Raw genomic sequence first — 26,822 nt, 5'->3', positions numbered from 1 at the left:
ACGGGCATGGCGGTGACGGCCCTGCCATAACGGTGACTCTGCCACCTCCTTGTCGCCTCCCCTACAAGCTGTCCCAACCGTGTGAGCGGGATGAGACCATGGTTTCTTCTCGAAAGTCCTCGTCCTAAAGGGCAAAGAAAATGAAAAACAATAAGCTCAGGAAGCAGGCTTTTGATGATGTGAAGACGTTTGTTGTTCTTATTAAAAAGAAAGAGAGAGAGAGAGATATCTTAAATTGGTGCTGTAGGCTTCGGTTTTTATAATCTGTCAATCCTAGTTGGCAAAATCCCTAATTATTAGTCCAGCCCAATTTAGTTCACACTGTACCTTTAAATGTATGACATACTTCCTTTGACAATATTTGTATGCAATGTGTTGGAATTCAAGCAACTCGTTGTCAGTTTTCATACCTTTGAACTGTTTTGAGGAGAGGAGCAGCCAGGCTCCACAAATATTGGTGGGAAGAACTGGGGCTGCTGTCCCGGGTGTGTGGCTCCCACTAACCACCAGTGCAGGAAGGGGACTGAATAATACTCAAAGAGAATTTATCTGAAGTTTAACATGGATGTTAGAGGAACAAGAGACTTTCTGGGTAGGTGAGAAAAGCATCAGATCTAGAAAACTACTCAAGACCTGTGTGTCAGTCTGATTTTTGTCTATCCTGGTTTCTACAGGATAGGCAGTAGGTCAGTATTTTGCCCTTTTCTGTGCTTTTGTAGGTGAGCTCATATCTGTAATGTCAGTGTCCATAGGTGTCAAAAGGGAAAGACTTGTCTTTGCACTTGGGTTTTACATGGATGAGCCATGGAATGATCCAGCTCCTTCTGCTAATGTGGTGTTAACTTGTGCAGCACCAGTGGGAGTTATTATATATTTCACTTAAGTAGTTGAACTATAGATGAGAAGTATCCATTGTCAGCTAATTTGCATAGTCCCTTCTGAAATTAAAATTTACCTCTCAGGCAAAGGTTTCAATATGACTGCATGAGTTACCTGCTTTGTTTGGCCTTGTAATCAGCACACATACAATGGGGACAGGCCTGCGGGACTGGGGCTGATATGTGAACAAATCCTGTTGCCATGAAGGGGGGAAAATTAAAAGGAAAATTGCAAATATGCTGTGATATCTTGGAGATTGGTTACTACATCTGTGCTTTTACCACAAATCCTCTTAGGACTGGATACATTCACAATATCCATTTTTGTCCTTTATGTCCAGAATTCTTAAATGTTGCATATAGAGGGTTTTTCCATTTTAAGTTGGTAAAGGATTGGTTTCTTGAAGCCAGCTGGTCACATAGTTTAAACTCTGAGTTATATGAGAGATTGGGAACATTTGTATCCAATAGTATAATTTTCTGTAATTAGTTGTTCAGTATAAAATTAACTATAAATGTTAAGGAATTATCTCTGAAGTCTGTGCGACAATTTTGGGGGCGAAATTGTTTTCTGTGCATATTCAGCGAAGTAAAAGAAAATAGGCTGTTTAATATAGCAGTGTGGTGTTCATGGGCTGCAAAATGCATAAAATATGAAATTAAATCACTGCAGGATTATCCGGCCTTGCCTGGTATTATAATCTCCGTGTGTCAGTTTCTCCTTTAAGTTTAATCTATGCGGTTTCAGAAATCACAATGAAATGTTCGAGTTAGTTATAGCTAATCATACTCTCTCTGGTTGACTTCTGAAGCTGTTGATCAATCTTAGGCCAATCCTATAATCTTTCATTGCTAGAGGTATCAAAAATTTAGTTCGAGATTTGTTAAAAACAAATGTAGAAGAACTCAAACACTACCTACTGCTTTTGGCAGCTACTGACTGGTAAGTCAGCATATAGTTTCAACTAGCCGTAGGATTTGCTACTTTGTCCCCTTCTGACAGCAAAACAAAAGTAGGTTAAGTGTCAGGCAGATGTGGGGAACTTACCCTGAAATTCTAGGATGTGTAGAGACAGACACTGAAGTTCTGGAGAAGACCTGGGCCTAGTTGTGCCAGAACGGGAGATATAGGACCCATCTGGTAATTGATAGCACAATATTTCACTATGGAGTCACATGATACTTTTTTTCTGGTGTACCATTTTCATTTTGACTGTTCAAGTCAGTACAGTAAGAAGCATTTTTTTCAAATGAAGTTTTCTATCATAGCTGACTTGAGAGTGACGTAAATGAAAATTCAGAATTCAGTCCGTGAAGACCAATTGTTTTGTCTGCGACAGATAAAATAATCTGTTCAATTTTGAACAATCTTAGACTTTTTTTTTTTAATCTAGATACTAAGAATCACTGGAAGAGATAGGATTATTTAAAACTGATTAATGGATTTTTATTTTTTCCCCTTTTTTAAAGAGAAAGGTGTCAGAGATCTGAATGTTTAGTTCCTCCAGGAATTGTTCTAATTAGGTCAGATTTGTCAACAGTAAAATGAAAAACAAAGTTTTGTCTCCTGGGAGATGTGAATATGATAGACTAAATGTCATAATGATGTGAACAAATGAGATGTAACATGCACTGAAAATATATGTTTTCCATTAAATTTCCACAAAAATGATTGAAAATGTCTTGGGAATTATTTAAGTAATTTACAATATTGTTTAAAAAGGTACATCTGGGCACAGTGAGTACAGTCTTTTGTCGTTCATTAGCATTGTATTTAATGAGGGTTTTTTTAAGTGATAGATAGTTAAGGTAACAGACAAGTGACAGATTGTTTGTCTTTAACGATTTCCCTATTTCAGGCCCATTACAAAGCAATTAGAAATCTGACAGCATTTTTACTCTGCATTACTGATCATCTAAAGTGATGAGAAATGAGAGGTGATGAATATTAATTGTATATTTTCATATAATTATCATAAATTATTACCTTGCCTAGTGTGCTGCAGGTGGAGTAAAGTCAATGGATGAAAATTCAGTCAAATATGATAATTTGAAAGATTTCATGACTTAGTTTTTGTCTTTAAAGTGCACTGTCAATCAGTCTAAACTAGGCGTACATTAACTGAGAGAAAGACAAAGATACTCACACCTTTCCTTGCTTTACTAACAGTGAGCAGCATGGCATTTGCTCCTGTGCCCCATGACAAATCATTTATCTCTTTTGTTGCCTGCCACCTTTGCACTGAAGTTATTTCTATTCCTGTTGAACTTTTTTCCATAAATATTTTTTTGAGCATTAAAACAATATTAAAACCCATGCACTTGGCTGAACCCAGAACTAGCTATTCTGATCTTCTTTGTTCTCAGGGGTCCCAACCTCTACTAAAATAAAAAGTGTTCATACGACTTGTTTGTATCAAGTGTGGACCTTTATTTTTGCTTTGTTCAGAAGATACAGGCATCAATAATAAACATCCATAATAAACTGTGGTTACAGAATCTTACTTGGTTCTACACTTTAATTAGTAAGTCTGCATGACACTTATATTGTCTTATAACGTCTTGGAAGTTCAAAGGGTATCTTCAGTTCTTTTCAGATGGGGAAAAAGGAGGCACAAAGATTGAAGTGTCAAAGTAACAATGAATTTTGGTGCTCTGTTTTGGAATATGAAACTCCTATAGTTTGCAGTACTTACCTTTGTAATGCATTTCCTATGTTCAGAGCAGATTTCATTTACAGTTAGTGGAAAAACTTCAAAAATAGACCCCAGATCTAGAAAATGTGGCTACTGTTTCTGTTTTTCTTGGGAAATTTTGATTGATATTACTTATTCAATATCACTTTAGAATTTTAAGACAAAGATGGAAATGATATCCAATTTATCTGAAGCAGCAGATCTTATCCATGAGACAATTCTCTTCTTTTGTATTTCCCTGCACATTTCTGGTGCAATGAAGTAAGTGAATTGAAGGAATTATAAAAACAAATGTTTATGTCACTAAGTCTGTAAGACTCCATGTACAGTCAAATAATTGCATGTGCAAATTTATATTTTTATCCTGATTTTCAATGATTGACTTTGCAAACTTGATAATTTACATAAACTGCATTTGAAAAAATCACGTTACTAACATGATATTTTAGCTTTCAAAATCGCTGTGTTAGTAAGAAAGAATAGTTTTCTCATGATGGCAAACCTCACAACAAGCTACTGGCTTACTTGTTTTCATCTGTGAGTACAAAAAGTTAACAGCAGCCAAACAGAGTTAAACACATACTTAGCCTTCTGATAGTGGCCAATGGTGGAATGAAAAGGTAACAAGAAACAGCACTAATGTAGTGTTAAATCCTCCGGGATCCGTATTAAATTATTCCGTGCGTCAACAATATATAGTTACTAGCACACTGTTGTTTGAAGTTGAGGGTCTCATTCACCAGTAAACTAACATTACCTCATTACACTTTGTCAGCTGGTATATTCTGATCTCCATTTTCATCATAATGGAGTTTCACTGGAGACATTGTTACGTGTAAAAGGCCTCATTCCCATACTGATTGGCTGCAAATGAAAAAAGTAGCCTGATTAGGCTGGTACCACCATGTCCTTACTCCTGAGGCCTCATGGTCATTTTAATTAATTTTATTTATGCTGTCTGAAATCAAGGCCCAACTCTGTTCAAGTTTAAATTATACATGGATAAAAATCTACTTTTTTGAGAGAGAGTTCTATGCCAGTACATTATGTAGTAAATGTTTTCATATGTTGTAATTTCCATCCTAGTTTTGTCATGTAGGCTTAGCAGAATTTATTAATCATGCTCTGAGACTCTAAGAAAGAAAGGCTTCTCTGTGATACACACTGTTCTCAATATCCTTCTGCAACTCTTTTTTCATGTCTGCAATAGAACACATAATAGTTTTAATACCCTTACAGTCTCTCAGTAGTAAAATTGCAGTTATGCTTGGATTGCATGTGGATTTTTCAAACAAAAGCATTTCTTTTTTGCCCGTCTTGTACATATGTTCACAATCTGTATGGTCACATGCTGTTAAATGTGTGTATAATGCCACATGTTTTCATATTTCTTCTTTTTGAAATTCCTGTAATGAAAAGACAGAATAAGACTTCTTTGGTTGATATACCTTGATCTTTATTCTGATATCCTTAAACCAAATATTCCGATGTTTGAAAACCCATATCAGAAATGGGCATGTTTAGTGTCACATTGGTTACTTGGTAATGGAAACTGCAATATACACAAAGGCAATAGAGCAACAACTGTGGCATCTATATGTCTTGCAAACATGACAGTATTTCACAGTTTATGTTAAAACAAGCTTCTTCAGAAAAGTAATTCTAAAATGAAATATTTAGTTCTGGTATTTAGATTATTGATTTTATTTTACTTGGTTTTTTCCAAGATAATTGTGCATGTTTCCACATGTTTCTTGAAGAGGAGCACAGGGCTAATTTTTTTTTGCTTATTTTCTTTAGAGGCCAAGTTTATAATTTGTCATACTTTTGATTAACAGTTTTCCATCCTGTGGATTTTTTTAGAGACTATAGTACTTTCCAAGTACAGCGACAAGTAGTAAAATGCCTTTTATTATTACAGGAAATAACACAGTTGCTGTACCTCAAGTACTGTTGAATTATATGTTTCTGTATTACATATATTCTTCAGCCTTAGCTTCAGCAAACTCCTGTTGTCTCTTCAGTTTGAACTGAAAAGTGTAGTTTGAAGATGTGGCTATGAATAATTGCAACTGAAAGTGGTAAAATTCATGCGCTTCAGTCATATACTCTTGCTGCCCTTGCATCAGCACTGCTATTTGTGTGACCACACCGTGAAATAATTCATGGAGATAAATAAGCAAAAATCTAATTCTTCCCGAAGAATTTTAATTTTCTGCTGAACAGATTTGTCATGCGTCAGTGCCAGCACAGAGAAGGTGTCTGGCGAACTGGTCCAGGACAAGGGGAAGAGATGGGAGAGCAAGTCTGCCAATTTTGGTGTCATCTAACCATTAGATCATATTACTTTATCATCACTTGTGTGCTGAGCTACACTGAGTAAAATTTATAAAAGTAAGCACATGGTAAATAAAGCTGTTTTGAGGTAATGCGTATCACTAATGAATGTTTGAAGGTTGAGCTATATAAAAAGGGAATAGTACGCAGTCACAGAAGATCAATCCAGTCAAATGGAAATAAATGTTACTAAATAAAATTTGCATTTTTTCCTGATTTTTGTAACTGGTACCAAGATGTAGCTAGTTTAATATTAGACTTCTCTTTCAGCAATATAGTTGGCTGTTTTTGGATCATAGAATTACTTGGTTCTACTTTATTACCTTACTGTTACCTTAATATTGATTTGGGGGTGGTAGTGTTGTCCATTAAAAATATCCTATCAAGAGAAAAGTAAGTAAATCTATTTACCAAAAGATCTAGAAGAAAGAGGAATTCAAGAAATTTGATAGGGCAATGAAAAAGCAACCTATTTTGCATGAGTAGTCCAATGGATCAGTTTGTATGATTAAAAGGTTTGGAGCTGTTTTCAGTGAAGTGAATGTTTAAGTTGGTCATGGTGATTTATATGCGACATGCTGGTATGTCTGCATTTTGTAGACTGTGAAAATAATAATCTATATCTCAAATGTAAACATGAATTTCAGGGCTTCAGTCCTGCAAAGAAGCGTATGTTCTTTTATTTGCACTGAAGTAATGGACCCATTGATGTTCTTTGTATTAGACAACTGTGTAAGTCTTTGCAGGAGTTGGCTCTTAAACTGTAAAGATCAGCTTGAGATTTGCTTTAGTGTTCACTGCTCCTGTTTGTTTTGCTGCTAACTGCTATAGGTATCTATCAACCCGTAAACTCATGTTGCTGAAAAATTGTACAGCTGACTGTGTTAATTGTGTGTTGTTTCTTTTTGTTAAAATAAATTATATATTCAAATTCTGATCACCCTACAATATTGAAGCAAGAACTCACTTCAAGAGCTTACTTTGTAAGATTCTGGCAGCACAGCTTTTGAAGTAACACCATGGAAGTGTCCTTCTCACAGGTAAGTTGCTCATCAGATGGCAGATCTCATGTATAAAAAAGTATAATTTAAGTATTTCTCAATTGGCCAGTCTGTATCAATCAGTTATGAGTAAAATATTAGACTGTCTGTATGTCTAAAAGCCAGTGATCTATTTAATTTTTTTTGTAAATTCTGACCTAGATTCAGACAATTCTATCTGAAGGTCTATCACATACTTGTTTTCCCGCAAATAAGAAAAAAGAACCCTTCATGTTAAAAGGAGTAAAGTAATTGCTGAGCTCCCAAGTACCTGGTCATGTCTTTGTAGAACTGAAACACAGTAATTGTTTCATTTTAATAGTAGTGGAGATGGGGGGCAGCAGGGAGAAGATGAAAGACAAGATGGTTTTATTGAAAGTCTGCATGACTTGATTTCAGGTCTTTCTGATTTGATTTTAGATATGGATAATCAGCTAAATGTAAATCCACAGAGAATGTCTTTTTCCTCTCTATTTATAGCCTCCATATTTCCCTTTCAATTCCAAATCTTGCTACTCCAGAAAGGAGAAATATGCAAATTATATATGCATCCAAATGTCTGAACACCACAATGTTCTCCAAAGCTGCTGAGAAAATTATGATACAAGATTGGTTTAATTTTCTAATTGTTATTTAATCATCAGTCTTAATAATTAAGAAAAAATATGTGCTTTCTTTTTAGCTATAATCTTTTGTGCTTCTAAACCAGAAATGGCAAACAACAGAAGTCTAGTAAGTGCTCAGGAAAAATGCCATATGGCATGTGTATCTTGAAGAAATTATGATGAGCTCTAAACTTTGCAAATGTCCTCATGGCACGTGGATGCACAACCTCCAACAGCAAAAAATGTGTGAGTAAAACCGTGGCAATTTTTCACATGTTATTTGTTGAAGATACTTAGTTTGTTTCTGTGTGGTAAGTTGTAAAAATGAAACTGAGTAAATATTTTGTTAGTGTCAGTCTCTGACTAAAGATGAAATAAAATATTTAAAATATTTTTTATACTTTCTTTGTATAGTATACGCTCAGTTTCACTCAAGTAAAGGGAAAAATATATTGAAACCCTACAGATATATTGATTTCAACCTTCATCTTTGTTTAAAATTTTAGTTCTTTCAGTGTTCGTGAATCCTTTATTCTGGGTCCATCTGCAGCTGATTTAGTGGTCTGTAAAATAATTTCGTCTCCTCACATTTCTTTGGCTATTTAGATACAAGTTGTTCTTCTCCGGTCAGCCAGCCAACTGGAACACCAAGTCATGGTGTTAATAATTTATTTCAACTGGGAGAGTTGAAGATGTTTTTGAGCAAAGGAAATATAAGAACGATTAGAAATGACAAGATACTGCATGTATTTAGTGAAGGGCAGAGATTCCATTGTGTCCTGAGGACCTTCTTTGGAGTGAGCGAGGCCAGGCCTGTGTCCGGCTCTTGAGGGCCCAGCTGGGCTGGCAGCCGCCATGGCCAGAGCCCTGGTCACTGCGCAAGCCTGGGCTGGCAAGGCAGGGCCGAGGTGAGCCAGGGACACATTGAGTAAAGCCAGGGCCAGGTCTGGTGACAGGTCAGACACAGGCAGTGGTTGCCAGGCCACGCCAGGACATCAGCCCCGGGGACTGGAACCCGGGTGCAGGTTGGTGGGGCCTCAGTCGGGCACGGGCTGGGGCAGGGCTGCCGCGGGTGGGCCTGGGGCTCAGGCAGGGCCGAGCACTGGAGCTCGGGCTTGAAAGCAGCTCCCACAGAAGGGGCCTGGCCTGGGCTGAGGCTGTCCTGCAGAGCTGTCTGGCAGCTCCCCATGGTCACTGGAGGGAAGGAGGGGCAGCCCTCAGCTGCACTATCTCTGAGCTGGCCCGGAGCCCGGCAGCCAAATCTCCAGGAGGGGCATGCAGTCAGGGCCCTTACAGCCATTTAAGATCCCAAGGTGCTGCTACCCTTTTTTTCTCTGAGCATGGGAGCAGATGGTAGCCACTTTAGCTGTGCACCTATAAGTGACATCTAAGTTTCTAACTTTTACAGCTTTTTATTTACTTTGTTTTCTACCTAAGCAATAAAACCGTGCTATGATGACTCAGTGGACAATTTCAGTGCTTATTTTGGTCAAGGAAATGTATGCTCTCATTTGTCATACTGATTTTTATTTCCATAGTGTGGCAGCTTCGTTCCTCAGGCATTGAGCAGGTTTTCTCTGTTCCAGGCACTGAAAGACAGTCCCATTTCTCTGGCATTTGAGATGAGACAGACGAGGTGTATTGGGTGCTGTTTAGTTTCTTGGCTAAGTACGATGAGATCGTAAATGCTGTCAGATTACTGTATTATCCAAAAAGGGTTGTTTAAACATTTTCTTCCATGTTAGATACCAGTTGCCTAACTGAGCAGTAGTTTTTTCTCCTCTTTCGGATACTTGGAGAGAAGTCTTTCATGGCCAGAGGTCTGTGGGATGCCAGGGTTTCAGTGGGGAAGTGACAGAGAAACAGTTTCATTCTATTCATTGACTCAGAGATCCAGGATAAAATTTTCATTCAAGCCTTTGGCAAAATTCCCAACAATCTTAGAGGGATGCGAGTTTCACACACAGCCTGTACTTACTAGGTTATTACTCGGGGTGTACTCATTTAGAATGGATTGTAGTTTTGTGATAGATTGTAATTGGAAAGACTGTTAGCAGAAAAGAGAAGATTTGGCTTTCCTAATAAAAGGAAAATGATCATCACTTTTTAACTGTTGTGACTTGAGAACAGTTTAGATTACTTGGCAGGTGTGAGGTTTGCAGCATTATTTATTGGAGAAGGTCCTTTCCAAAGTGATGTGTATAAAGCTGCCCTTTGTGAAGTGAATTATTATGAAGGCAGTTTACCAAACATATTAAATTTACTAAACTATTAGGTTTGGGGGTTTTTCATTTATATAATACATACTGTCAGTTGCCTGTATACTAAAATTAAATTTAGAATTTTCATGAGTCTTATGGTGATGTTAATGCAGGCCTGTACCAGAAAATGTTTCAGGACCATAATACATGAATCATCATGTTCTCCTCTATCAATACAAAGGTATATTAATATGGTTACTTGGAGTATCCATGTAGTGCAACGGTAACATAAGTGCAAAGAAATATAAAACATATATGTCAAAGAGAGAAGAATACTTGAACAATGCAAGCAAATAATGGATAAGATTTGCATAACCCCTCCATTGTGGTTAAGACCTGATATATTGCCATTATTTTAATTTTTAATAACTTTGGTAGATAAATAAAATGCCTTCACCGTGCAGATAATGTATTTCTTGAGAAATCCAAAATTTAAGTATGTAAATTTAAGTAAGAGAATATTAAAATAAATCAATATATCCTTTGAACAACTGCTGGAAAATAAAGCAATGAATACATGCTTGTCAAATATGCAGTATAAATAAATAATTTAGGTGAAAATGGATGACTCGATATAACAAAGAGACGACCAAATAATGAAGGGCTAAAGGGTGGTTGTTACATCTGATGTACTTCATTGTATATTGTAAGTAATTGCTATCCATAAAAAATTCCATGGCTTCTGTATAAGAAAAAGAGACAATTTGACAGGCAACACTAGTAGGAAGCGACAGCAAGTACAAATCCCTGGCAACTGTCATTATCCTGCTGTTGAATTTACATCCAAAACTGTGTGATAACTTTGACCTGTGTAGCTGTTAGTGAACCAACGTCAGTTAAAGTAACTATATTTTTCACTTATGGAAAGAGATGTTAGCTATGCTTAGATTTATGTTTTAGAAAACTCTGTGGACTATTTCCTTTTCTTTACTGTTGTTTCCTATTTAAAGAAGAAATACGGAGAAATGTGCTTTTGTTAGACAATAATGAATAATTAGAAAATTGCACAAGAGCAATAGAAAAATTTTTGATTTGAGATGAACAATTTCGGCATGTAGAGCTATCTGCAAGTAAAAGTTCCTTTTGTAATAATTACTGAATTACTTTAGTGCTTTGGCCGTGAATGAACAGCAGTTTCATTGCTTTTAAATGGAAAAAAAGTTGCTAGAGCTCCTTAAGTTTTTATTGGTTTTAACTCCTTTTCCTATTTCAATTTCTGGTGTTAAAATCTTTTATCTCTGTTTCTCTTTTTGGACATCATTAATTGTGCCATAAAAATAGTTTCACACCACCTTGGTGGTAGCAGCTAGCTAAATTTATCATTGACTAAGAAGAAATTTTACTGTCATAGACAATACTAAGCTGTTTCTCTTGATTAATGAATGCCATTTCACACTGACTCTTTTATGAGATTTCCACATATTAAGAATTTTGTTTTATGACATTTAATCTCCAGAAAGATTGGCACCAGGGTTGTTTCTACATTTGAGTTTTCTCTAAGTATGAAACAGGTAGCAGTACAAGAGTAAATCTACTCTTGGTAATCATATGCTCGCATTTTCTCTTTGAAACCACCTCAGTTAAAGAGTTGGAATGTACGCACAAGTACCCAAAGGTTTACGTACACTGGATATATAAATGGTTGTTATGATGGTGGGAAATTTAAGAAGAAGCTGGATGAGGGCTGGACAACAATAGTAGTAGAAGCCCTGTAGGCATTTTCTTTGTATATGGTAATTTAGCGGCAGGAGGTTTCATAGGTACTATGTAGCCCTTTGCTACAGTGGACCACTTACATAATGCTTTAGTTGTCATGTAAACAAGATAATTCCTAGTTAATACTGCCAGTACTGTTAGTGTCCTCTTGCTGTCTCTAGTCAGATTTCAAAACACAGAATAATGAGTTTTATTTGAGTGATCTCCAGTATCTAGTATTCCTGTGATAGTATATTAAAGGATGTCCTAGGTAAGCATACTGCAATCTGTGTGGACAAATTTTGAAGTTCACATTTATTATGAAATCATTTTTGTAATTTGTAATGGAAATATTCCAACACTTAAGAATTGTTTGAATATGAAATAAGAGTGCAGGCTTGATCTCATCCAGATCCTTTCTTGCTTCTTCTTGATATTTGATGCTGCTGTTGGCATAATTTTACTAATGCAGATTTGGGTCTTCCAAAGACTGGATAAAATTAGGTTGTGTGATCTTTGTATGGGTGAATATTTCATCTAGACTTTTGGCCTACAGTAGAAAGTAATTTTGAGCCGTTTATAATAGCCTCAAATTGAAAGTTGGAGGTGTTTTTTCTGTTTATTTTTTAATATTCTTATGCACATAACCCATTTTTTTTAGCTATATGGGATAATGTTCATTTTGTATGAAGGAAGGCTAGCACAGGCTCAGTGCTCGTGTGATATAGTGTAGCTGAAATACCTACTGTACTTCACTGTAATCCTGTCCTACAGCACCTCTAACAATTTCCATTCTGATCTTAGCTTGTGCAAAGATTGATTGGATAATTACATAATTCGCAGAAATAAGAATCAGGATGAAACTATTAAAACAATTTCAGAAAGTATTTTCCAAGTTATTAAAGTTGTTGTAGGCTTTTCTGAACTCCTTACAACCAATCATTACTAACTTAAAGTAGTTGAAAGAGCAGAGCAAAAACTTCTGCTTCAGAAAATGTCTCTCTCCCTATGCAAAAATGGCTGTGAAAAATATGGAAGGGAAGCAAAGGTCTAGATAACTTTTATTTGCCCATAAGTTTTGCCTGCAATCAGCAGTGGTATCAAGAAGGTCAAGACTCCAAGATTGTTCTACACATCAAACAAAATCAGTTCAGAGCTGTGATGGAGTATCAGACATAGACAGCTACAAATCAAGTGGTACAGACAATTTCTGATTCTATCACCATCCAAGAGAAGTAGATCTGAAGGTGTTCCTAAAGGTCAACAAAAAAAAAGCTTTTTTTTTGAAAGCTCTTCCTTGTTGCTTTGAATCATGACTACTGTGGTTCAGTCACCTTGTAATGATGATTCAGTTGATATTCTAAAACAGACCTTGCTAATTTTTATAAGGATTTCACGACCTAACAATTTCTCAGAGTATATCCTTTTTCAAAACGTGTTGATTCCACCAAACATTTCTGAAAAGCAAATAAAATCACAATAAACCAGGAATCCCAGTTCACTTCACAAGTTTTTAATATCCATCAAGTTGATCCTCTGTAAAGAAGAATGTAATTTTCCATAATTAATCCAAAATTAATTGATTCTGTCTGTCTGGAAGGTCCAAGAGAACAGCTGGATTTTGCTGTGTACCATGAAGGTGATTAAAGTGAAGACCTGGTGAACAAAAGTGTATTTTAGAGTGTTTAATTTAGATCTCATCAAAAGCCTTTTCTTATTAGTGTCTTTTACTTTGAGAAGGTAAATTGCTGTAAAGTGAGACAAATCTAGATTATTACAGTTATCGTGGTATCCCCTTTTTTGTAAATGTTTTCTGAAAGTGCCTTAACCAAAACCATTAAGTGTTCATAATTGCTAATTTGTATGGTAAGACATATCTTTTAATATACTTGTTTCCTGGTGTATGAAAGTCATAAACTCTAAAACCAGAAGGAAAATATGTAGCTACTTTTTAAGTGAGCCACATTCTGGCGTTCTGATTCATATGATTTAGTACTCAGTACTGAAGCAGCTTTGCTGATTTAATAGCGTGATTTGCTTTAGAAATATCAAAAAGAAGACCAAAAAAGCTAGGATTCTTATGTGATCATTTTGTCATTCAAGAAATGTGGAAACGGTAAAATATGCGAGATTATTTGTATGCTACTATGATTTAATTGAAGTATCAGTTCGGTGCTAATTGAGAAACATCCAAGGTTTTTCATGAGAGAGAAACTCAAATCTTGGGCCTCAAACCAATTTTGAGTTCTGCATGGGAACCTCTTGCTGCACTTCAGGACAGAGATCATATGTCACAAATGTTCTTGCTGAAGTATGACTTCTTGTAAATCTCCCTCCTTTTTTTTTTTAATAGTCTTTGGTATTTTCACAAGTTATTTGTGGTATGAGCATTTTAAAATAGTATTATGGTTTTTAAAAAATTGGATATTAGTTTATTAAATTTTATTCTGGCAGCTGCACTGAATATGTTTTGCTATCTGGGAAAGAGAAACAATTAACAATAAGCCTCACTCCGCAGTCACGGTACAGGCATAATTGCTGTCAATTTGATTGAAATTTTGCCTGAGAAAAGACTGTCATCAGTTCCTACTTTTTAAACCAGAAGCAATAGCATACCTAGCATGCACAGAAAGCACTCTTTATTACAAGTTTTCTCAGAATCAGCAACGTTTTTTTCTATATTTATTTGTGCTGATAGTTTTTTGAAAAATACTTCTAAAATTAGGCGATTTATTTTCTTGTGAAATCCTTAAGATATTTCATAAGAGGGCTTCGTAGTGAAATTAAGCAACTACTTTCCAGGTATTCTAGAAGTTCTGAATAAACTCAGTTTGATATAGATTGTGTCTAGTTTGCTTATAGCAGTCCAATTTATCTGTATTTTCTATATTTATAACTTAGGTGCTGTGAAATAATGACAATACATTCAGATTGTCCTTTCACACAGTTATTGTAAAAGTTCCAAAAGAAAGAAAAAAAAGAAAAAAATAATCTTGGATTGTTTCTTTAAGATCCTGAAATGTATTTTTTTCAACAGCATTCACTGTTCTCTCTGTTTCAAAACTTTGGCATGTCCAGAGGGCATTTGAAGTATCTGAAGTTATTAAACAGCAGCCAAGTGTAATCAAAGTCATAGCTTATAAAAATGGCACAAGAAAGATCTTTGCTAAAGTTTCTGTCCTTAATTAAGCCAGTAACCTCTAACAGAAGGGCTTTTGCATGTATAAAGTTTGTTTGTAGCTTTTGCTTCAAACCTTGATGCAAATTCTTTTTTTCATTTAAAATAGGCTTATATGAAACTTTTCTTCCTTTGTACACTATTCCTTAAATATGTGACTTGCTAAAAATTCCTAGAAACACAAAGTTAACGAAGTTACAGCGTAATGTACAATGTTGTTTGACATGCAAAGGCACGAGCTCGATGCATTTAAATCAATCTTGTTAAGGTTATGTGTTTTCTAATCTTATGATTTCTAATAATAATGACTAAAATACTGAATGACTTGTAGTGCAGTTGTTACGCTTGGTAAATTAGTTGAGAGTGGATTTTTTAGTTCCAGTCTTATTTTTTCTGACTTACTATTGATCATAAAATAAATATGTTTATAATCAGTATTCCTTACCTCTTGCATGCATTTAGCTGCCGGAGGAGTCCTCTGAAAAGCTGAATCTGAACATGGCTGCAAGATGAGTGTTCTTGGCAGACGGCACCGAAGCACTAGAACCTAAAACCATACCCCATGATGCCGACATTTATATTTCTGCTGGAGAGACCTTCTTCTATCCATTCAAAAAACTGAAAGGTAAAAAGCAATACTGAGAACCCACAGCACATGGCTTAAGGGGTGCAATTAAAAATGATTTTCATCCTGTCTTTTTGCATGGTTTAACAAAACTAATGTTTACTCATTTACAGCTCAGTAAGAGGATAATGTGCTTAATGAAAGAAAAATCTACTGACAGCCACGTTTATTGCCCTTCATTAGCATTGGTACTTAATTTAATATAGATCTGAATAGACATTAGGGAGCCTGCAGGAGGTTAAATGGTGAAAATGTAAAGAGATTATTGAATTTACTGTTTAGTTTCAGTGACATCAAACAGACATAATTAATTAGGCTTATTCCACTAGCAAAAATAATCTAGAATGTTAGAATGGATTCATTAATGTAATTGTTTGAATTTTTCTGAAAGTTTAATACAGCTGTATGGAATATCTACTTAACTATGCTTTATTAATTTTAGATTTTTTTGGTAAGGCTATTATTAAAGTTTTTCTTCTCATTCCTTTACAGATCTGGTAATTATGTTTTTTTTTTTACAAGGGAGGAAAACTACTTCTGAATCCTGTACAGTTTAAATGTGAATCTAGATGTTTCTCTCTGTCATATTTTATGATCATGAAATACATTGTGAGATTTCTGCAGCAAAATTTATGGTAATGTTTTGTAACATTAGCTAAAGTAGCATTCATGCCAAATTGAAGATACCAATTGGGTATTTTATTAAACTATTAATTCAGTTGACATTTGTGATAAAGAACTTTTAATTGGTATAAGGTAGTGTATTATAAAAAGCAAAATTATTAGTAGTATAGTGTATATGTGGGTAGGAATCTACAATTCCAGTGTACGATTCCAATGAGAAGTGCAAATAAGATAAATTGTTTAACATTACGCAAAACGTTTCCGTTTGTATAATCTTCTAGTAGCAAAATGTGTGGTGTGTTTCTGAAAAAGCTGGGGATAGTAAAGAAGAAAAACAAACTACAAATCATTCAACTAGTGTGTGTATTTTACATACATGTCATATTTTATATATATATTTCTTGAACTTTTTTTTCATACATGGTTTCTTTAGAAACAAGCCTTTGGTTTTGTTTCGCTACATAGTTTTTAAATAGCATTTGTTATCATGGGAAGTATTAGAAGACATGCTTAAATCCTAAGTCTTTTGTTCCAAATTACAAAATATCCAAGCGATCTTCCACTAATTCTTTTACAGATTAATATTATGTAGCAGAGGTACATTTCAAGAAGTTATCGATACAGGACTGATTACTGGCTTTTTGTCTTTGCAAATGACTACTATTATAGCTCTCTCTATATACATAAAAATCTAATATTAATTAGTGGAGCCTTTGTGTTGTAAGTCTTGTAATTAAAGGTATATTTACATATTCATGGCGGTATTAGTGAACAAAGTATTAGTAAGCCTGTGTCCTACATAATCGATTTTATACATGTTAAACTGGTTTTGATAGCATAAAAATTATTCTGCCTATGATACAGGTGATCCATTCACTGCAAAGGCTGTAATGAATGGCCTATATTCAGTAAAAGGCACAGATCTTTGTATTTATTCTTGCAGGAATATTTGATAAAACTGCTGTTTGTGCTGTATGAATCATTGAAACCACCTATTATGGCAGTATTTTTATATGGGTACTGCTATAATTTGTTACTAGCTTTTCACTGGTACTCCTATTATAGGTTCTCCGTGCATATGACTGGAGCGTTATGATGGATTTTCAAATTCATTAAGCGAGTCTTTTTTCCTTTCTCTCATTTTCCTCTTGCAAGCCAAGTTCAAAACAAAAACTTCTGTGCTTTGTCTGCACATCTTTGGCTGTGTTTCATCGTGACATGCACTGCTGTTCTTTTAGCACCAAAATGTTGGCACACATTACTGAAAATTTCACACCATCTCTTGCTGGATCAGCAAGCTTAACCTACCAAAATCTGGTCTTGTTGAATGGTTTTTGACTGATAATCAATCTTTTTACTGCTCGACAGTTGTTGCTGGGACACAGACTAGAGCAGGTGGCAGATGTGCCTTGTCTTTTGAGAAAAGAAAGAGTAGGTGAGCTTGGGCACAGAGTAACATATTGTGTGTCCATTAAAAGGCTAAGTATAACAGGAAAAAGTCACTCCTTTAAGTAGAAAAGCCACCAATACCAGAAAATAGGCCTTTTTTACATCCCTGTTTACAAGTTTAATAGAACTGGAAAATGGCAGTTAATAGTGTAGAATTCCATGTACTCAAAAATCAGAACTGATGTTAAAAGCATTCATAAATTCCCTATATAACATTTCATAATACTTTTTTTTGCTTCTATTTTGTATTTATACATAGCATTAATGACAATGTATACATTTTGAAAAGTTACAGAGTATAGAAGATAGGGATGTATAAAGATACAGAAATAGACAGTACACATTTTAAATCTCTTTCTCTAGCCCAAGAGAGGGATGAGAGCGTAGCGTGGTATAGCTTGTCAGTATAAACATACTCATTGCTGCATTTCAGTCCTTAACACACAGATAAAAAGGTCAAATGTCAGTAGCAAATCTCTTTTGCATGGGAATGAAAGATCAGTGATGTCTGTGAAGCCCCAGCCCTCCAAATATGTGCAAGTGGTCCCATGGAAATCAGAGAGACTTTTTACATGCGTAAATATTTGCAAGATCAGCACCTTTGTGGAAACCCGGATTTCAAGTACTGTGTAAATCACAGTCTCATCTTGCATATACTGTATCATCTTGCCTGTGCTTTCATTGCTTCAAGTGATATAAATACCTGGATAAAATATAATTCATAGTAATACCGATGTCTTGGTTTATTTGGACTTACACACTTTCTCATTTTTCTGACATATTAAAATTGAGATTTAGATTATGTGACTAAGGATTCAAACATAAGTTGACAAATTGTATGATCTGGGATAAAAATTGAAAGCCGTCGCTTCTTGTAATTTAACTCAATATTGACAATGACTTATCAGTTATAAGGTGCCATTCCAACAGAAGTTTAGCAAACAAAGGATTACCGAGTCTCGAGCATTTAAAACATATTTTAGGGGGGCTATTGTGGAACTAGGGTGTTGCAGAACTCTGCCAAAGAGTTAATGCTCTGTAGTATGTTGTTCTTCCACGTAATTTGGTGATGATCAATGGTTGTATTTAATTAATTGTTTGTTGGAAATATATGTGAGATCATGTACTTCAGTGTTTGTTTGCAGGCATATGTATTTAGCAGCTACTGAATTTCACAGTATGTTGGATGTTCTTTATTCTTTTAAAACCTTAGTTTTCTCCTGTCAGCTTTTATTCTACCCCTACATCTCTTTGCAAATGAGTTTCAAGTGTCTCCAGTGTACTGCTTCATTTTTTTGGTATATGTTATTATTTCATTGATTGGTACTGGAATTTTGATTTGAAAAAGGAATATGTTATAACAAATATTTATGAAATATGCAGAAATATGAATCCCATGTGATGAGCCTATCCATATTATAATACAGATTGAAGATGTCAAAATATACAACAGAAATTTCTTGTCAAGCTTTTGAAATTTCCCCTTGAGGCATCGTATATCAAAATAGAATTGAATACTTAGAAAGTAGTTTGATCATATCCTGAAAGTCAGAATGACAGAAAACTGGTCTTTGAGAGGGGTGCTAGTACAACCTAGATTATATTTTGTTTTAAGGATTTCTGATGGAAAATTTGGTTTCTAATTACTATTACAGATTCTTAACAGCTCTTTCCTGTTGTGGGCACCTTTTTAAAATCTAAAATATGCCCATTTCTGAGTTGTTTTGAAACCCTTCACAATACTGAAATCTCCCTTCTGGCCACTCAATGACGTTGAATTCTTTAATGCTTCTTATTCAGGGGTCTAGTGGTAAGATCCCGCCTTAAATGTGTCTTTGCCTCCTTTAGTTTTCTCACTTCACAAACTCCACTGCTTCCTTTGGCACCAGAAGCAAAGGAAATAGATTGGAGAAATTCATCCCAATCCAGAACAAGACAGAGTGACACTTAAGTTCAAGCAAAGAAAAAGGAGAGGAATGGGGAAGATAAATACAGAGCACTGGTGATGGAAGATGCATGCTCTCCTCTCTACCAAAAGGAAGAAAATTGTTTGCGTTGTAAACTATCAACCTATTAGCTTAACCTTTCACCCAGTCTCTATATGGTTTTATCATGCTGCATTGTGCTGCAGTCTCTTCAGGGCTTATCTTATTTATTCTGTTTGGCATTTACACCTGTTTAATTCCCTAAATAATTTCAAGTTTACTTGAGTGTGAATAAGGAAGGAATTCATATGAAATGACATTAAAAAATGTTAATTATTCCTTTTAAACTGCAGCAACACCAAACTTTTGGTTTCTTGAAATAATTTTCATTATTTCTGGACTGCTCAAATTTAATCATAGGAATTTTTGCTTCATTTTTAATATTGATTCCCTGGTTTGTTAGACTTTTAATTTATAATAATTATGCATTTTCAGTTATTTTCCAAAGTAAAATGTAGCTTCATTTTATAAAAGGAATAGCTAACACCTAACATCTGATTTTTGTAAAGTAAATTCTAGATTTCATATTCCTATCACAGAAAACATAGTGAAAGACATTGATAAACCTACATTTTTATATGTATTTTGTGAAAGCGTATAAAAGTCTTTTCACAGTCTGGGGGCCTTCTTTAGTTTAAATGGACATGAATAGCATAACCTATTTTCCTGAAGAGTTCATAGAAAAGTTCAAGACAAAGGGATGAAATATGTTGATTGGCAGAGAAGATGGGATGTTTGTAATTTTAATCAAATTTAGAATTAAGACATACTTCAAATAATATGTCAGACTAGTGTTAGTGAGTTTAAAATCTAATGACAACTGCTGTCATTATTAGTTAAATATAGCCATCGTGCCTGTGGCAATAAAGGATGACACTTCAGAACATGCAGAAACAAAAAGCTCTCAAGTATTTAAAGAGAAGGGAGTGACTGTAAACTTAGTTAAACACAGGAATGTGACCTGAGCATAGTATGTTTCCCAAATAGAGAAGCATCTGTAAGTTGAGCGGAGGACATAACTGAATGCAGCATTTTGTGGTGTTAAATTTTTGGAAACTTGAGCCTTTCTTCCTATTTCATAAATATATATCAGGAAATGTCGTATTTGTTATAGTAACACTTAATTGTATTAATAATGTAAGATGTATTTCGGATTCCTATTACTCTTGCTGTTTTGTACCCTTTAAAATGTATCACTCATTTTTTCAGAATCTTAAGAAGTGGAAACAGAGAAAATTACATTCTGCTTTTAATAGAACTTTTTTCAGCCAATAAGTTCGCGATTCATGAGGTTATGAAGGTTGTTTGAGGCATTGATTGGTGTTTATTTATATCAAGGTGAGAAAAAGGAAAGAAGTAAAAGCAAGATGTTTCTGAATACATATGCATTATATAATATAGGGCTTACAATAGCTGTGTATTTATAATGCCACATGTTAATCCGTTTAAACCTGTAAGTTCATTCCTTTTTGTTACAGTTTCTTACAACTCTGTCAGTGTTGTTTCAACAATGACAGTGTAAAGTGCTTATGACTGAAGGGGATAGGTGTTGGGAGAATAAGACAATTGGATTTTGAAGTAAGTTCAGTGTAATAGGCCCTGTGTGTAACATACAAACCTGGGCTCAGATTGTGAGCAGTGTAGGCAGTACTTAGATAGGAAATGTCGCATGAAAATTTTAATGCTCTGTGAGTTTATATTTGTTATTCTGCAAGTGACATTCTTCATTCTTAATGGTGAACCTCTATGTCATCAGATCATTAAGAATTCTTTTGCTGGGCGAAGGTATTCCTCAGTGTATGAATTTGGATTGTAATTCTGGTATGTTGAAATGATTACAGATTTACAGCCACTTAACTAGCAGTAGCAGTGCTACTGTGTGTTATGGCGGAGTTACTTCCATTTAGGTAATATATTTTGCTTATCCACAGTTCTCAGTGCAATGTCACTTTGCTAAGTTAATCTTCACTTTCTTTACCAAATTATTGGCTAGTGCTGCTGACCTTGTTTAAAAGTTTTTGACAGCTAACATTAAGCATAATACCAAGCATTTAATTTTTTTAAATTGTAATAAATTCTGACAGAAAAAAATTATGTAAATGATGTGCCTGAGTTAAGATTCGTAAATTATAAACGAGACTTTACCACCATTGTTCTTCAGTTTGTTTTTTGATTTAAATGCTCGTGTCTTTTTTATGTTGGGATAAACTCGGTGCTACCAGTGTTTGTCTCAGTGTGAGAATTCTCCTTTGGAGATTTCTGGTTTGTGAGCCTCAAAAGACAGAGCTGCAAACTCCTCAAATCAGGTAGGATCATAGTCACTTAAGGATGCACAGCAGCATCAATGTACAGGCAATTTCAGGTGGCAAGAATAATTTATTCTGGAAAATAAGGGAATAAAAAGGCACTCAAGTACCTGATTTTATGTTTACGGTGCTCTGAAGTGGCAGAAGTATATTCATCACCATGTAGTGCCTGCCCTTCATGTACATAACAACCTCATTGACATCTTGTTCAGTTCAAGGCTGGGAACAAATTGTCGTGCTTAGCATTTTTGACCATGCAGATTCCTAGAAGGCTTATTCCTATTGTGCTTGAAGCTTCCCTACAGGCTTAGAATACACACAAGCTTGACCTTCAGAGCAATCCTCCAGCCAGCCTTAAGGGGTACTGTGGATGTAACCTTAAAGGCTGGGCAAAACTTTTCTTTATCACACTTTTTGGCTTAGGCAGCTATAATCTTCCTAAATTCACCTTTAGGCATCTACTTGCTCTTATCATTCAATGCCAAGACATCTTGAAGTTTCACTTTATGTCATCTTTCATTATAATCTAAATCAGCTGCCACTTCTTTTTCAAGTGCTCAGGAGGAAGCCAAACTTCACTTATTTAGTGTAGTGTACCTAATCTGAGAAACATCCTCTTGCTGCTGTGCAACCACCTCTTTTTTGCAATATCACTGTTTTTTTGTTGTTGGAAGCAGAACTCTTGGATAAGTTATGTGAAGGTATGATTCAAGCTATGGTGTTCGTATGAATTTGGAGATGCATTTCTTCATTACTACAGTCTCTTGGAATCTGTATTGATGGAGGGATCAAGAGATAGTTGAGCCATTCTATACACAGTCTTACACAGTCAACCAAAATAACCTTTTTGCACAATTGGGAGATACTAGCATAAAAAACAATGTCATAAGAAAAATGTCTTCATAAGCTGTTGTTAATGAAGTAAAAATAACTTTTCTGTGTGCGTAAGTGGTTGATCATAGAATCATAGAATCATAGAATCATAGAATCATAGAATCATAGACTGGCCTAGGCTGGAAGGGACCTTAGAGATGATTTAATCCAACCTCCTTGTCATGGGCAGGGATGCCTCTCAACTAGATCACATGGGGACCGAACGGGGATCGTATTTGAGAATGTTCCTTTTAGGAGGTTGTTTCAAGCTTTTCTGTGAGATCTGTACAACTTTTCAGAGCTCTTATTTCTAAAATGGACTTCCAAAAATTTTTATGCTTCTTAAGTGGATAATAATTCAATAATAATAAACCTTTCCAAATTATTTATTAATAAGGACGGTGAAACACACAGAATTGTTAATGCCATTCAGAGAAGCCTCCCTGCGTTTCTTAATCTAGAGTTGTTACTTCTAGCTGTGTCAGATAAAAACTAATGTTCTCTGTCCATCTGAGTCCTACCTGGCATTCTAGTTGTAAATTAGTGTGTAAAAGGGTATTTTGAGCCTAAGAGTCCATTCAGTACAACTGGTGTCAGCAAAGTCTGTTGAAGCTGGAAACTGATGAGTGGCAATGGGGATGTCTAGAGTTTTAGCAGCAATTTTGAACAAACTCATACCAATTATACATGCCAATTGGTTTTCACAGCAACACCAGATTACCTTCCTGCTAACTGCAATTGCAAATTTATGCTGTTTCAAAAGTAAAGATAAGACAAAATTTATAAATTCTACAAGGGGAAGGGCTCTGGACAAGGGGACAATATAGATTTATAATTTCATGTTCTCAGTTCTGGTAAATTACTGTAGCTATACTGAATTCCATAAGGTTAGCTAATTTACATTCACTGAGGGTCTAATCCATGGATTTTAGAATCTGATGTGAAATTCTGTAGGTTGACAGTCACTAAAGACATTTAGCTGAGAAACTAAATCATAATTTAGTTGCATGAGGGGAGATTTTTTCAAATTGATAGCCAATATCAGTGTTGATGAGAAGATAATTTATCTTTTGTCTTAGAACTTTAAATCATTATGAAGAACTGAGCCACTTAGGTTTTATTGGGCTTAGAAACATTAACATAATGAACACACGCTTATGTTTTATAATAAAATAGCCTCATGATTTAAAGATTTGTGAATTGAAACAAATTTTGCAAAAGAACTGTCATGCATCTAATGTAATCCTACTGTAATAATAGCAGTATGAGGCTTACATTTTCAAAATTATGTGTATAGATACATGCCATTAGCATTAATGGCACTTACAAGGCTATGCATAACATTTCTCCTGAGTTAATCCTCTAGCTCCCACTGATTTTAGTGATCTTAGACTGCTAAATAATTTTTAAAGGCTTCCAGCCCCTAAGTTTTTAAATATATTCAGCTCAGACTGAATTATTATCAGTACAATGAGTATGTTTATTGGCACAGTTTTGGTCTGTGGCTAGATAGCTACTGATTATATTTCTGCATGCAATGTACAACGATCTCCTTTGAAGATTTAATTGTATGTGCATTTTTTGCAGAGGCAGCACACCATTTAGAGGTCATTTTCTAGTGTTTGGAACAAGAAGAAAACTAACAGTTGAAGTGAAATAAAAATGTCATTTATATGATGCAGTGTCAGATATGGAACTCAAACAATGTACAAAAGGTTCAGCCTTAATTTTCCTGAAGCAGAAGAAATGAGAGGCATTTCATTTTTGTAGGTGAGAAGTGAAATGTTCCTCTCTGCTCACTGATAAGAGGCATGCTAAGGTGAATTTTAATTATGACTAAATTGTGGTATTACTCTTTCATACCCTGAACATCTGTTCCCTTCAGGAATGATGATTTATGCAGGCTATCACTGCAGACAGCTTGCTACAGCTTATGTCACGGTTAGTAGGAAGCTAGTGGAAGTATTTCAGAAAATACCAGCGTCTAAATGGAGACAAGCCAGTGTGTATATTTAAGGTAATATGGAAAGGGAGCAGGATTCGTCCGGTTTTAACTTTGAAGCCAAATATTAACCTGACCCTTTTTTTCTGTTTTCTTTCACACCATCTGTCATTAATGAAGAAAGTATCTTGGACAGTGAATGGCGTGGTTCTTCATAAAGGTGTCAAGCGAAAGAAAACCACCCGTATGTAGAAAATTGTTGAGGACACCTCTGACAGAATGTTAGTGTTTAAGAACTGCACGAGCCAGGCAAATTATGAGACTATGGCATCACAAAATCAACTTGAAAAGGTAACCTTTGTTTATCAGCATATTTGAACGAATACACCTCGAAAGTACCTTCATTGTTACCACAGCTCTGTTGCTTTTGTGAGACTATAGATTATTCTTAAAAAAAACAGCCAAAGATTCCCTTCAGTTACAAAGCCTTGGAATTCAACAACATGGGGATTATATATATGTTCCGGTGGGATAAGGCGATTTTTGCTTCTGCGCTCCCTCTTCCCTGAGATATAACACTGTAACCGTATAACAACATATTTTGAAGTTGCACTGTATACAAGAATGTTTTTTAATACTTTCTTGGCAGTTCAGTAGGTTTTAGAAGAATTGATACCCTATCTTTGTTTTCGGGTAAGTCTAGAAGGGAATATGTATTTGTCCCAAAACAAGTATGGCATACATGCTTTATATCACCTCATTTCTGTTATTGGCCTATGACGTACTTGAAATAAGTTTCTGAAAGTAAATTTTAAGTACTTTTCAAACCTAGGACTGGTTCACAGCATGGAATACACTTTGCAAAGATTTCCACTGAATTTTGAATGCCTGGAGTATTAGCATTCAATTCTATAATTAGCATTCTGAATTCTATAATACATCTTTTTTTAAGTCTATGAGACTATATGATGTTCCTTGAAGAAACCTCCACCATTTGTACCTTGACACTGTAGGACTCCTGCAACTCCCTGAACTGCACAAGGTTTTTGTTTCATCATTCGGTGAACAATATAGAGAAAATAGCATATGCCAGTACTAAATCAGTTAAAATCATTGGTTATAATCTGGAGTAGTTTCTGGAGTCTGATTCACTGCACACCCACCTAAATACTTTTGCCACAGTCACACATGAGTGGGGAGAAACAAATGAATCTGAAGGAGGAAAACTGCTGGGAAAATTCTAACATGTGCCAAAGGAAAAGTTGTATGTTTATATGCAATTCCCATTTGAATTTTATGCAAGTGTCTGATCTTCCATTGAAAGATGAATGTATAGAGATTGCCACATTTAAAACAGATAGAAAATTAGTGTCTCGGGTACTACTGCAACAGTAAGTATAAAAGTATTTTAACATCTTCAAAATGATATTTCATCCAGTCTAGTGTTTAAAAAGAAAACATATTTCTTGGTTATTAATTGAGAACAAACCCAAATGACCATAAAAATTACAATGATGTGTCAAACTGGACTTTCATCTAGTCCAATATCCTGGTTTGGAGTGAATGTCTAAAGAAAAGTGGAAGAATAAATGCAGCATATGTTGCCTATGTTGATTTCCTAGCATACTGCCCTCATCTGGGACAAGCCAGGCCATGGTGTAGTCAAGTCACAAAGAATATATCACAAAGAATATATCAGAAGCAGAGCATTTTCCTTTTCCTTGAATACCAATATTGTTATTTAAATGGGACCTAGATATGGCAAATATGAACAAAAATGGGCAAGTAGAATATGTTGTAGTTTAGCAGTCCTAAGTGATAACTGACACCTTCAAAAGGATTCCGTGTTCATGAGTGCTAGAACACCAACCTAGGAAACACGAAACTTTATTGATGATGTATTCTCTCTGCCTTATTTTAATTGTATTTCTTTGGAGAGGCAGCATCTCCCCTAAGTTTGGTGCGCAGTGTCAGTTGTGGAATGTGGATTCTGTTGAAGTAGAAAATGTCTCACAGTTGAACACTGCAGTCAAATGTGGACTTTTTAAAATGGGACACATTCCTCTTAAAGTTTACAAGCCTTATAAAGTTTTTCTTCATACTTTGGCTCTATTTTCCATATGAGCACCTTGAAAAAGATGGCTTAGGATATTCACCTGACTGGCCTGAGATAGGCATGGTGGTTGAATAATGTCGTTAGTATTTTCCTCTTGCCTTTTCTTTTCAACAGCTCCATAAACAATTAATTTCTCCTGGTCAAAGTATTGCCATTTCTGTCATCAAAAAGTAACTTGTGTGCTATCTGTCTTATACTTTATTCCAAAGAAT

At 35.3% G+C, this 26,822-nt stretch overlaps 1 protein-coding gene across 1 annotated transcript; it reads left to right on the top strand.

Moving 5' to 3' along the window:
* Positions 1-12,604: 12,604 nt before the first annotated feature.
* DCDC1 (doublecortin domain containing 1) lies at positions 12,605-24,738 on the top strand (the record flags this gene model as incomplete). The annotated part of the gene is given in 5 exon segments (XM_009869744.1): positions 12,605-12,718; positions 12,721-12,747; positions 14,550-14,683; positions 15,126-15,315; positions 24,655-24,738. Coding segments are annotated over 5 exon segments (549 nt in total), but the record flags the coding sequence as incomplete, so codon positions are not given.
* Between the last annotated feature and the right edge of the window lie 2,084 nt (positions 24,739-26,822).

This window comes from Apaloderma vittatum, unplaced genomic scaffold (genome assembly GCF_000703405.1).
Source record: "Apaloderma vittatum isolate BGI_N311 unplaced genomic scaffold, ASM70340v1 scaffold26185, whole genome shotgun sequence".
In the NCBI taxonomy this organism is placed as follows: Eukaryota; Metazoa; Chordata; class Aves; order Trogoniformes; family Trogonidae; genus Apaloderma; species Apaloderma vittatum.
The sequence above is the reverse complement of the archived record's forward strand: the minus strand, read 5'-3'. Positions and strand labels throughout refer to the sequence as shown.